This window comes from Pseudorasbora parva, chromosome 10 (genome assembly GCF_024679245.1).
Source record: "Pseudorasbora parva isolate DD20220531a chromosome 10, ASM2467924v1, whole genome shotgun sequence".
Lineage (NCBI taxonomy): Eukaryota > Metazoa > Chordata > Actinopteri > Cypriniformes > Gobionidae > Pseudorasbora > Pseudorasbora parva.
This window is the reverse complement of record NC_090181.1, coordinates 45,957,945-45,971,475: the sequence shown is the minus strand read 5'-3', so window position 1 is coordinate 45,971,475 and position 13,531 is coordinate 45,957,945. Positions and strand designations below refer to the sequence as shown.

The window sequence follows — 13,531 nt, the reverse complement described above, 5'->3', positions numbered from 1 at the left end:
TTTTTATTGAATCATTTCAAATTTGTGATATTTTTACCTTTTATAAAGGGCACTACCCCCTAATCTTATTAAATATAGGCTATGCTTCAGGTTTAATTTTATATTGTTAAATTTGATCAATACATTAAATTAAATTAAGACACTATAAGGGCTGTTAACAATAAAATTAAATCATTTACACTGAAAAATTACAACTGCATTAAATAATGTTTTGAGATTTGTAGTTTTGAATAGACACATAAGAAACGTTGGAAAGTATGTTTAAACATGAAACTAAACCTCCAGTAGGTGGCAGCAGATGGCCGTCTTAATGAGTCAGCCATTGAGTCGATTCATTCAAACGAATCATTCAAACACCGAATCGTTCAGTAGCACACTTGTTGCTGTGAGACGCGTTACGGTTCTGCTGTGTGTGAACGATTTTCGCTGCTGAAATCGAACAAAACACTCAATGTTGCATCTAAAATGTAAGTGACTTAAAGTGAATGTTAATGTAAGTGAATGTTAATGTAAGTGAATGTTAATTATTTGTTTATGGAACTGTCATATGAAAGCAGTGTCACTTTCAGTCGTGATGTTATTCAGGAAACAGCTTAAACGCTCTAGTGTTGTAATTTCTCCTCGAGAAGCTGCACGAGTGTCAACAGCGCGACTTTATTATCGTCAGTTCATCATATATTATTATCCACCACTATCGATCGCCACTTACACTAAATTAATGCACAATCCTTCTTGCATTTTGGCGATTTGCTAGATATTTTTTGTTTTAATCAGGCTCTTGTCCGTCGGGCAAGTAAAATTATTTTTCACTTGTCCCTTCAAAAAATCCACTTGTCCTGGACAAGCGGACAAGCGTTAATGTCGAGCCAAACATAGCCATGAAATGAAATTTGCCAGTCAGAATATTAGCAAAATAAAAAAACGCATATGGGTTAGGATAATAGAGTCACACCTTTATTTATTAAGGTTACATGGCTAAAAACAGCAAAAACAATACATTTTAGTTCATTTATTAGTTGTTGTTTTTTTGTAGTGTGACCAGTGAAAAGTTTGGCAGGGCAAGTCAAAATTTATACCCCTGGAAAAAAATAATTAGCATTGAGCCCTGAAATATATTCCAAAAAATATATATAGGCGTAACACGTCCGGTCCACAACACTGGCAGTTTCGGGAGTCCCCCCGTAAGAGAAGAGTTTACACTTTAAAGATCAAGCTCCAGCCCATATTCAGAGATATAATATATCTAGAGCTGTGCGGACACAGTTTAGGATATTTTATATTTAGTCTGAGAGCTTTCTGTTCCTCCATTGAATGTATGTACGGTATACTGTCCCTTTCCAGAAAGAGAATAAAAACATCAAAGTAGTCCATATGTGACATCTGTGGGTTAATTAAGTGGGTTATTAATATATGAGTCTCTTGAAGCATCCAAAATACATTTTGGTCTCAAAATCACAAAAACTAAACAGCCAGAAGAGAAGACGATGCTGAATATAGTCGTAGTTTTTGTTATTTTGGGACCAAAATGTATTTTGGACAGAGGTGGAAAGTAACAAATTACATTTACTCGCGTTACTGTAATTGAGTAGTTTTTCTGTGTACTTCTATTTTAAGTAGTTTTAAAAATCTGTAATTTTACTTTTACTTAAGTACATTTTGATTGAAGTATTGTACTTCGCTACATTTTAAACCACATCCGTTACTGAGTAAAAAGAAATCATTAATGCAAAGAGGGGAGGAAAAAAATGCGATCCGGAAACGACTATATTGAATAGAGGGCGCGGGAGAGAACAAGACAGACGTCAGTGACGCAGACCCAGGTGGAAGCAAAACGCCGTCGTGAACCCCTGGCTAGTATGGAAATACTTTGGATATAGAAATAAATTAATGTGGTGTTGTCCTGGAGGATATCAAATTTGCACAAAATGTGGATGCAAATGAAGAAACACATAGAACATGTTCGGGAACACATCCCTCTGCGCAGATAAAGGTATGTTTATTACTTAAGGCCGATTGATTTCTGTGACGCAGAGGGAATCCCTGAATCCAGTCATGAACATTAACTTTACATTATAACATAGAATTCACATAATACACGCAAACTGGTGGATGAACTAAAAACTTGAAAGAGCTGTAGGCCTAGAATAAATCAAATCGCGACATGGTCTGTGAATATTAAAGCACAAAACATTGCTATATGAATATATGATCTGCTTGTTCTGTCTCCGTGAATGAGCTGCTCCGTCTACTACATGTGGACTCTATTATTCTTAAACATTTTTATGAATTAATGATAAAAATAAGTTGTTAATCCTATTCATAATCATTTATTGAATTTAGTTTATTAGACACGTTTTATTGACATTTTAATAAACAAAACAAACACATGGTTTTAACTTTGTTATATATAAAGCATATGTTCAACCCCCCCACCCCGACAAAAAAAGACCAATCATCTTCATTCATTAAACATCATTTTAACTAGTGATAATAACCATAATTTAATAATAGGTACAGTTTATTTATTAAATAATTGTTTAATACCGTGATGAGAGATAGATTTCTGAGATAGTTGTCATATTGTGAAAATCTCATTTTATCACAATCCTACACTGGAGTCCCCCACGTCCACTGTTAAAAAAAGTAACTAAGTAACTTTTACTCTGAGTACATTTCAAATGAGCTACTTTTTACCTTTACTTGAGTAAATTTTAAGACCAGTAATTTTACTTGTACTTAAGTCAAATTTAATTGAAGTAACAGTACTTTTAATTGAGTAGAACATTTTGTTACTCTTTCCACCTCTGATTTTGGATGCTTGAAGAGATTCTAATTAACCCACTGCAACCACAGCAACTTTATTTGCAACTTTATAAACCACAGCAGATTATTAGGAACACCTGTTCAATTTCTCATTAATGCAATTATCTAATCAACCAATCACATGGCAGTTCTTCAGTGCATTTAGGGGTGTGGTCCTGGTCAAGACAATCTCCTGAACTCCAAACTGAATGTCAGAATGGGAAAGAAAGGTGATTTAAGCAGTTTTGAGCGTGGCATGGTTGTTGGTGCCAGACGGGCCGGTCTGAGTATTTCACAATCTGCTCAGTTACTGGGATTTTCACACACAACCATTTCTAGGGTTTACAAAGAATGGTGTGAAAAGGGAAGAGCATCCAGTGTGCAGCAGTCCTGTGGGAGAAAATGCCTTGTTGATGCTCGAGGTCAGAGGAGAATGGGCCGACTGATTCAAGCTGATAGAAGAGCAACTTTGACTGAAATAACCACTCGTTACAACCGAGGTATGCAGCAAAGCATTTGTAAAGCCACAACACGCACAACCTTGAGGCGGATGGGCTACAACAGCAGAAGACCCCACCGGGAACCACTCATCTCCACTACAAATAGGAAAAAGAGGCGACAATTTGCACAAGCTCACCTAAATTGGACAGTTGAAGACTGGAAAAATGTTGCCTGGTGTGACGAGTCTCGATTTCTGTTGAGACATTCAGATGGTAGAGTCAGAATTTGGCGTAAACAGAATGAGAACATGGATCCATCATGCCTTGTTACCACTGTGCAGGCTGGTGGTGGTGGTGTAATGGTGTGGGGGATGTTTTCTTGCCACACTTTAGGCCCCTTAGTGCAAATTGGGCATCGTTTAAATGCCACGGCCTACCTGAGCATTGTTTCTGACCATGTCCATCCCTTTATGACCGCCATGTACCCATCCTCTGATGGCTACTTCCAGCAGGATAATGCACCATTTAACAAAGCTCAAATTGTTTCAAATGGTTTCTTGAACATGACAATGAGTTGACTGTACTATAATGGCCGCCAGAGTCACCAGATCTCAACCCAATAGAGCATCTTTGGGATGTGGTGGAACGGGAGCTTCGTGCCCTGGATGTGCCTCCCACAAATCTCCATCAACTGAAAGATGCTCTCCTATCAATATGGGCCAACATTTCTAAAGAATGCTTTCAGCACCTTGTTGAATCAATGCACGTAGAATTAAGGCAGTTCTGAAGGCGAAAGAGGGTCAAACACAGTATTAGTATGGTGCTCCTAATAATCCTTTAGGTGAGGGTATGTTGTTGTTTTCAAATAATAGGAATCTTTTGAAGTTGTGGGGCTCCTAACTTTTTGGAGATGGGCGCACCAGTGTAAAAAAGGTTCATTTCGACCCATGTTCTATGATCATAGACCGTAAAAAAATATGGACGACTCCACATCATCCGTTTCCGCTTGCCAGAGTTGAAGCTTTCAGACGGCCTGCACGGCGCTAACATCTTGGGACTGAGTCTGTGCAGTAGCGATTTTGGGACCGGAGTCGCTTCACTCAGAGAAGCCGTCAATCTCAGCTGTCAATCATGACGTCACACCCCCCGTTTTTATAGCACAACTAACTAAAACTAAACTTATTTTAAAAACGAACACTTGAAATTAAATCATTGTGATGATAACTGCCTTCATTGACATAAACTAACTTTGGGGGGGGGGGGTATTTGAAGTGTAATTGTATTGTTTAGTTTGCCTCGCATCCATTAGAAAATACAGAGGGGTGGCTATACTGGGACCGGTCACCGGGGGGCGATCGAGGCGCGAAAGCTTCAGTTTCTGAGAGGGGGACTGCAGGCTCGTTTATGATAGATAGATGTGCTTTTATGGGTTTCAGAATCTACCATTCACTCCCTTTATAAAGCTAGGAAGAGCCAGGACATTTTAATATAACTCATTTACATAATGTCATATACACCTAGGAAGGATGACTTATTTTTGGGTGAACTAAACCTTTAACAGCTTAGAATTTGTACTGTGCGCTCAAAACCACGTCTCACTTGGCTTAACTTACTAGTAGGGGGTGTGCAATATATATAAATTATTGAAATATCGCAAATGTACATATCACAATATGCATATCGTAACGGCACACAATATCTGAATGAAAAGTGTACATTTTAGGTTGATGCATATAGCAGAGAATAGACTGGGCACTCGACTGCTACTTATGGGACTTTACTTGATGTTAAAAAGAGTTATTAAACGCAATTACTTATGAAAACAACTCCTTACAGTCTCAACGCTGTCTGACACACACACACACCGAAACTCTGAAAGCATGTGACCCCTTCAGTTCTGTTTTTACACTCAAGCTGTCAAATACACACACATTTATGTCAAAATGTCTTGATGAGTATTAAACACAGTCGGTTATGCTTTAAGTGAAGGATATCAGTCGAGGAAAGAAACCGAATGCGTGTCAAATATGCGTGTCAAAGGCCCACTAAAATCAAAAATGAAGTTTTTTAGCTAACACTAAAGCCCCTTTCACACTGCACGTCGGACTCGCAATATTCCCGGAACATTGCCGGGTCGCCTTCTGTGTGAAAGCCACCACGTCCCGGGATTGATTACCGAATTCGACCCGGGTCGGGGACCTAGTAACATTGCGGTATTCGACCCGGGACGAGCGCTGTGTGAAGAAAAGCCGAAACTAATGCCGCAACGTGTACGTAGTTATCATGCGACTCCTAGAGCTTGTTTTTTCAATAACACAACCCTGCAGTGCCAGAAGAGCTCGTCGGTGTTTTAAACGCAGAGAGTGTTCGGATACGAAAGAAACAAAAATTAAACAAGCAAAAATGTGCGCAAACTGGACACAAGTCGAGAGCACGGAGCTCCTTACTATCCGCGCTGAAGCTGAGATCGCTCGCCGTTATACGTCACATCAGGATGTCACGTGTCAACTCGACCCGGGACCATTACGGGTTGTGTGTGAAAAGTGCACATATTACGGTATTTCGCTGGCAGTGTGAATGGACCAAATCTAGCGGCCCGGGAACAAATGCCGGGTCGCATTATCCGTGTATTTGCCGGAATTGCAGTGTGAAAGGGGCTTAACAGAGTTAGAGGAAACAGGCTTTACCAAACAGAAAGATCCGCTCTAGTCAAACTGTGTATTAACAAAACGCTATTGGCGGTTTCAAAAAAGGGGAGGAACTGCTAACAGCTGGAGCCGTTTCAGGGGAAATCACGTCAGCACATTAAATAATGCGGCGCGTTTCAAGGCACTTCAGTGGAGCTTTAAAGTGACAGGCGGCTAATACAGTAAACCTATTAAAGGTGCCCTAGAATGAAAAATTGAATTAAACTTGCCATAGTGAAATAATAAGAGTTCAGTACATGGACATCACATACTGTGAGTCTCAAACACCATTGCCTCCTACTTCTTATGTAAATCTTGTGAATCAAAAACACCACAGAAAAATAAGTGCTTCTCAACATAAACCCAACCGTGACGCAATCGCTGGGGATCATTAATATGCACGCCCCAACATTTGCATTAGTGCTGTCAACAAATATTCTAAATTCGAATATATATTCGAATAGTTTTTAAAAAACGAATTTCAAAGGTGAAAAAAAAAATTCAAATTAAAAAAATTTTTTTTTTTTTAAGCGGAAAAAATCCCCCGCCGCGGTAGTAGAGACGTGGCTGTCTGCTTTGCGAGTGAGCGCGAGCATGAGGGTTCAGTGATAGGTCACAGGAGTCGCACTGTCACTGCTGAAAGTGGACTCATCTTGCAGTGAAGATGGCAGAAAGTGTAGAGCCCAACTCGACCGCAGCAGAGAAATATTTTAACTCCATAATCTAAAATGTCTGGAAGTACGTTGGATTTTTGTCAGTAGGAGGTAAAATTGTTGAGCCACGAGATAAAGTTATACAGGGAGTGCAGAATTATTAGGCAAATGAGTATTTTGACCACATCATCCTCGTTATGCATGTTGTCTTACTCCAAGCTGTATAGGCTGGAAAGCCTACTACCAATTAAGCATATTAGGTGATGTGCATCTCTGTAATGAGAAGGGGTGTGGTCTAATGACATCAACACCCTATATCAGGTGTGCATAATTATTAGGCAACTTCCTTTCCTTTGGCAAAATGGGTCAAAAGAAGGACTTGACAGGCTCAGAAAAGTCAAAAATAGTGAGATATATTGCAGAGGGATGCAGCAGTCTTAAAATAGCCAAGCTTCTGAAGCGCGATCATCGAACAATCAAGCGTTTCATTCAAAATAGTCAACAGGGTCGCAAGAAGCGTGTGGAAAAACCAAGGCGCAAAATAACTGCCCGTGAACTGAGAAAAGTCAAGCGTGCAGCTGCCAAGATGCCACTTGCCACCAGTTTGGCCATATTTCAGAGCTGCAACATCACTGGAGTGCCCAAAAGCACAAGGTGTGCAATACTCAGAGACATGGCCAAGGTAAGAAAGGCAGAAAGTCGACCACCACTGAACAAGACACACAAGCTTAAACGTCAAGACTGGGCCAAGAAATATCTCAAGACTGATTTTTCTAAGGTTTTATGGACTGATGAAATGAGAGTGAGTCTTGATGGGCCAGATGGATGGGCCCGTGGCTGGATTGGTAAAGGGCAGAGAGCTCCAGTCCGACTCAGACGCCAGCAAGGTGGAGGTGGAGTACTGGTTTGGGCTGGTATCATCAAAGATGAGCTTGTGGGGCCTTTTCGGGTTGAGGATGGAGTTAAGCTCAACTCCCAGTCCTACTGCCAGTTTCTGGAAGACACCTTCTTCAAGCAGTGGTACAGGAAGAAGTCTGCATCCTTCAAGAAAAACATGATTTTCATGCAGGACAATGCTCCATCACACGCGTCCAAGTACTCCACAGCGTGGCTGGCAAGAAAGGGTATAAAAGAAGAAAATCTAATGATATGGCCTCCTTGTTCACCTGATCTGAACCCCATTGAGAACCTGTGGTCCATCATCAAATGTGCGATTTACAAGGAGGGAAAACAGTACACCTCTCTGAACAGTGTCTGGGAGGCTGTGGTTGCTGCTGCACGCAATGTTGATGGTGAACAGATCAAAACACTGACAGAATCCATGGATGGCAGGCTTTTGAGTGTCCTTGCAAAGAAAGGTGGCTATATTGGTCACTGATTTGTTTTTGTTTGGTTTTTGAATGTCAGAAATGTATATTTGTGAATGTTGAGATGTTATATTGGTTTCACTGGTAAAAATAAATAATTGAAATGGGTATAAATTTGTTTTTTGTTAAGTTGCCTAATAATTATGCACAGTAATAGTCACCTGCACACACAGATATCCTCCTAAAATAGCTAAAACTAAAAACTAAAAACTAAAACTTCCAAAAATATTCAGCTTTGATATTAATGAGTTTTTTGTGTTCATTGAGAACATGGTTGTTGTTCAATAAATAAAATTAATCCTCAAAAATACAACTTGCCTAATAATTCTGCACTCCCTGTATGCAAGCTATGTAAGATACAGTTAGCATACCATGCCTCATTTTATTTAACGTTAAACAGAAACATTACTAAAATGTAGGCTACTGTACTGACTGAAGAGATATCGCATGAATAAAGGATAGATGCACTGCTTTCACTGGTGTGATTATTCACCATTTCATCTCAAGGAAAGGTTCCATGTTTACCACAGCAGAGCTCGCTCAGAGTGTTCAATATGCTGTAAAACTTACATTAATATTAATAATATTTGTTTCAATCACTGAATGAAGCCTGCTATATTTGGGACAAGAGTCGCGAGTCTCGCGACCTTAAATTGCTTGCACAAAACTCTTGATCAGCTCTCAAAGTTTGTTCATTTAAACCATTATGTGCGGCGAGGGCGAGAGAGAGAGAGGTCTGCGCTCTGCGGTCTTGGCCATTCGTTAATTTATACAGTATTGTTCAAAATAATAGCAGTACAATGTGACTAACCAGAATAATCAAGGTTTTTCGTATATTTATTTATTGCTTCGTGGCAAACAAGTTACCAGTAGGTTCAGTAGATTCTCAGAAAACAAATGAGACCCAGCATTCATGATATGCACGCTCTTAAGGCTGTGCAATTGGGCAATTAGTTGAATTAGTTGAAAGGGGTGTGTTCAAAAAAATAGCAGTGTGGCATTCAATCACTGAGGTCATCAATTTTGTGAAGAAACAGGTGTGAATCAGGTGGCCCCTATTTAAGGATGAAGCCAACACTTGTTGAACATGCATTTGAAAGCTGAGGAAAATGGGTCGTTCAAGACATTGTTCAGAAGAACAGCGTACTTTGATTAAAAAGTTGATTAGAGAGGGGAAAACCTATAAAGAGGTGCAAAAAATGATAGGCTGTTCAGCTAAAATGATCTCCAATGCCTTAAAATGGAGAGCAAAACCAGAGAGACGTGGAAGAAAACGGAAGACAACCATCAAAATGGATAGAAGAATAACCAGAATGGCAAAGGCTCAGCCAATGATCACCTCCAGGATGATCAAAGACAGTCTGGAGTTACCTGTAAGTACTGTGACAGTTAGAAGACGTCTGTGTGAAGCTAATCTATTTTCAAGAATCCCCCGCAAAGTCCCTCTGTTAAAAAAAAGGCATGTGCAGAAGAGGTTACAATTTGCCAAAGAACACATCAACTGGCCTAAAGAGAAATGGAGGAACATTTTGTGGACTGATGAGAGTAAAATTGTTCTTTTTGGGTCCAAGGGCCACAGGCAGTTTGTGAGACGACCCCCAAACTCTGAATTCAAGCCACAGTACACAGTGAAGACAGTGAAGCATGGAGGTGCAAGCATCATGATATGGGCATGTTTCTCCTACTATGGTGTTGGGCCTATTTATCGCATACCAGGGATCATGGATCAGTTTGCATATGTTAAAATACTTGAAGAGGTCATGTTGCCCTATGCTGAAGAGGACATGCCCTTGAAATGGTTGTTTCAACAAGACAATGACCTAAAACACACTAGTAAACGGGCAAAGTCTTGGTTCCAAACAATCTTCCAAACAATGGTGGCCAGCCCATTCTCCAGACCTTAATCCAATTGAGAACTTGTGGGGTGATATCAAAAATGCTGTTTCTGAAGCAAAACCAAGAAATGTGAATGAATTGTGGAATGTTGTTAAAGAATCATGGAGTGGAATAACAGCTGAGAGGTGCCACAAGTTGGTTGACTCCATGCCACACAGATGTCAAGCAGTTTTAAAAAACTGTGGTCATACAACTAAATATTAGTTTAGTGATTCACAGGATTGCTAAATCCCAGAAGAAAAAAAATGTTTGTACAAAATAGTTTTGAGTTTGTACAGTCAAAGGTAGACACTGCTATTTTTTTGAACACACCCCTTTCAACTAATTGCCCAATTGCACAGCCTTAAGAGCGTGCATATCATGAATGCTGGGTCTCATTTGTTTTCTGAGAATCTACTGAACCTACTGGTAACTTGTTTGCCACGTAGCAATAAAAAATATACTAAAAACCTTGATTATTCTGGTTAGTCACATTGTACTGCTATTATTTTGAACAATACTGTATATAATAATAATTATATAATTTATAATAACAATCTACTTGTTTTTGTGTAAGTAATACGTTGTCAAATATGTATAAACTTAAATAGACAATCTATATAAGTAGTTATGTCTCTTTGTATTAATTTGTCCTGTTATTGACGTAATGCGCGTCATTGACAAAATGCGCAACCAGATGTTCGAATAGTTTGAATATTCGTGTTTGTTTTAGAGGGAATATTCGAACGTCATTTTGGAGCAATTTTGACAGCCCTAATTTGCATCTGTCCAAACATGTTCATTGTCAGGCGGAACTGACGGAGCGAATCATCAGGACTGCAGATAAACAAACGACAGTCGAGGATCGCAAAAAACGGCTTTTATGACACACGTCAGGTCCAGGCTGTGCAGGGGATGGGAGGACTTTTCATACCCTTCCCACAGATAAGCAATGCCAACAGTCACGGTTGATGTTTATAATCAGATTTAATTCAAGATCGTTCGTTTGTTCGGCCGATTTCAAGCAAGTTTCACTCAGCGTCTTAAACTGAAGAAAGGGGCAACTATATTCCTGCAAGCAGTAAGTAGCGATTTATCCACTTATTGACTGTTTAAACAATTTCTGATTAAATTGAAAGTTTCTTAGAGAGACAGCATTGTCTAGATGACGCAAGATGCTAGTACAGTAACAATAGGAAACACCAAGTACCATGTATGACCAGAACACCGGATAGTACGCTGGTTTTGTCTGAGGGAAGGAAGAGCATGCTTGCGGTTGCCAGATTTCCATATTAATTTAATTTAAATCCCCAATCAGAGTGTTTCTGTGAAAAGAACACGTATACTATCCTGTGTTTTACCTAAACATGTCCAATCTGGCAACCATATGCACGCGAGCTCTCCCTCTCTCTACTATTACTAGTAGAGCTTTTCCTCTTTCAGTGGTGTCTTAAATCAGGGGCCTATTGCACAATACTAGGATAAGGGATTAAGCCGGGATATCTTGGTGATCCTGGCTCAATTTATCTGCTAATATACAATTATCTTTCCTCATCGTTATCATTCTTGATGCGAGTGTGGCTTCAGGGTACGTTTACACGAGAGCAGTGTACTAAATTTTGCATACAGATGACAAGATCGCCAAGATATCCCGGCTTAATCCCTTATCCTAATTTTGTGCAATACGCCCCAGGACTTGTAGTGCTGTGTTTTGTCTTTGGGTCATATATTGCTAAGCTCAGTGTATGCGGACTGACCTCTGCAGCAGAACTGACTGATGAAGATGACCTCCTCTGCCGAGAGTCTTCATTTATCATCATCTCAGCCGCCTGTCGAGCTCTTCTGCTGGATCGAGCCACCTAATCAACAGCACATCTGTCAATCAACACCGCATTATGGAATAGGCACACCTTATTATGGAATAGGCACACCTTGTTATGGAATAGGCAGCATTAACATTACTATTTTTTTTTTTTTTAACATTACATTATTCTTGAAGCGGACTCAAGAATGGTCACGACTCCCTGACTTTGAGTAACTTGTTAGGTTCAGGAAACATTGTGAACCTGCTCCATCTCAGATAGGGGTATTTTATCCTTTTAACATTTTATCTTTATTATAAAAAATTGTATTCTCTTTACAACTGTTTCTTTTTTTATTTTTATGCATGGTATTCTTTTTCTTATGCATATGTTATCACTATTTTAATTAATTTCTATGTAAAGCACTTTGAATTGCCATTGTGTATGAAATGTGCAATACTAATAAACTTGCCTTGCCTATTGAGCAACGAGGGGGAGACGATGCTGGCGTTGTTTGTTCGCCGCTTTTCCACCTGATTTAAGTTTAAATTGTCATGTTTTTATTTTTAATTATATTTTTTGAATGCCCGTTACCAGTAAATCAGCCAGAGCTATTATTGTTGTTGTTGTTGTTTTTAAAGCAGAACTGGGGACTTTTTTGTGTTGATTGTTTTTATTATTCTATATTTGTAATTTTTAATCATTTTTGTTATTTTCCCTTTTCCATTGTAGCACTTTGAGATTCTTCAGAATGAAAAGTGCATTATAAATAAAATCTATTATTATCATTATATTTTGCAAGAAGAAAATGAGGTGACTTTTATGACACTGAATTTTATTTTTGTACTTCCTTTAACCAATTAAAAAAATATTATTTGGTATTTTTTTATTAGATTTATTTTAACGTGTATGTTGAGCGTGAGCGAATCACGTGATACACAGACGTTATTGTTGCTATGGCGACCGGACGCCGCGTCTGTTTAAACGCGATGTAAGCGATATAAACACACTTTACGCGTTCAGATCATGTTCACGAGAACACCAGATCATGCTAGTTATGTTTATTATTGTATGAGTGATCTGTAGGACTAGTTCATATGGCAGGGCATCAGTTGTTTAGCCCACTGAACACTAACACTAGTGTCCTGCAGCTTGAAATAAACACACACACGAGCCTTTCTGCGAGCTCCGCCGTGTCTGCTCAGCATGTTTGTCTGGTTACAGGGATGGACGAATCCCTAAAAGAGTTTAATATGAATTTAACTCACATTTCTAGTTACTCCGCCGTCTGCCAGCTGAAGACTGTCGTCCATTTCTAACGGAGCCACGTCCCGGAAGTGACGTCACGCCACCGCTGAATCACGTCATCATAGGTAATGATATAAACACAGTGGGTAATATACATTTTATATTCAAAGCAAATTCTATCAGTCATTGCCAAGTATGTGTTTTACTTGTAAAAGTTTGACTTTCAAAACAATACGTCTTGAATACGCCTAATATTTTTTATCCATGGGATTCAAAAAGAACAATATAATACATTTTTTGGCATCCATGTTTTAAGACGTGTGCCATGATAATACTATGGTATTCTTTAAATCACATTGTATTCTATCATACATGGGGGAAAAAGTAATAATTTAGTGCCGTTGTGTATTAAAATGCCATGGAATCTAATACCTGTACCATGGTATCACCACAGTAAAACAGTTTATGCAAGGGTTTCCAGGTGACAGAAGATATCTTTATATGTGTCAGAATTTGTCTATTTGGACTTGTAGACTTCTGTGATATTAACAGTGTATTAAAAAAATAGGAAAAAGTCCTTAATTTCTTTATACTGATCGATCACTGTCCCCAATAATGTTTAAGAAAGTTTTTCCGAACAAACAAAGGATGCACTTT

At 39.1% G+C, this 13,531-nt stretch overlaps 1 protein-coding gene across 2 annotated transcripts in view; it reads right to left on the bottom strand.

Moving 5' to 3' along the window:
* The window catches only part of LOC137090787 (Intraflagellar transport protein 43 homolog), a 49,591-nt gene extending 36,601 nt beyond the window's left edge, over window positions 1-12,990 (bottom strand). Inside the window, exons 1-2 of one of the 2 annotated variants that reach the window (XM_067454741.1) lie at window positions 12,895-12,990; window positions 11,582-11,683 (exon numbers count right to left, since the gene is read on the bottom strand). In XM_067454741.1, coding sequence (XP_067310842.1) covers window positions 11,582-11,683; window positions 12,895-12,939 — 147 coding nt within the window. In that variant the 5' untranslated portion in view covers window positions 12,940-12,990. Of the gene's footprint in view, window positions 1-11,581; window positions 11,700-12,894 lie in introns of both variants that reach the window. The other variant, XM_067454742.1, reaches the window with a different exon arrangement.
* Window positions 12,991-13,531: the final 541 nt, after the last annotated feature.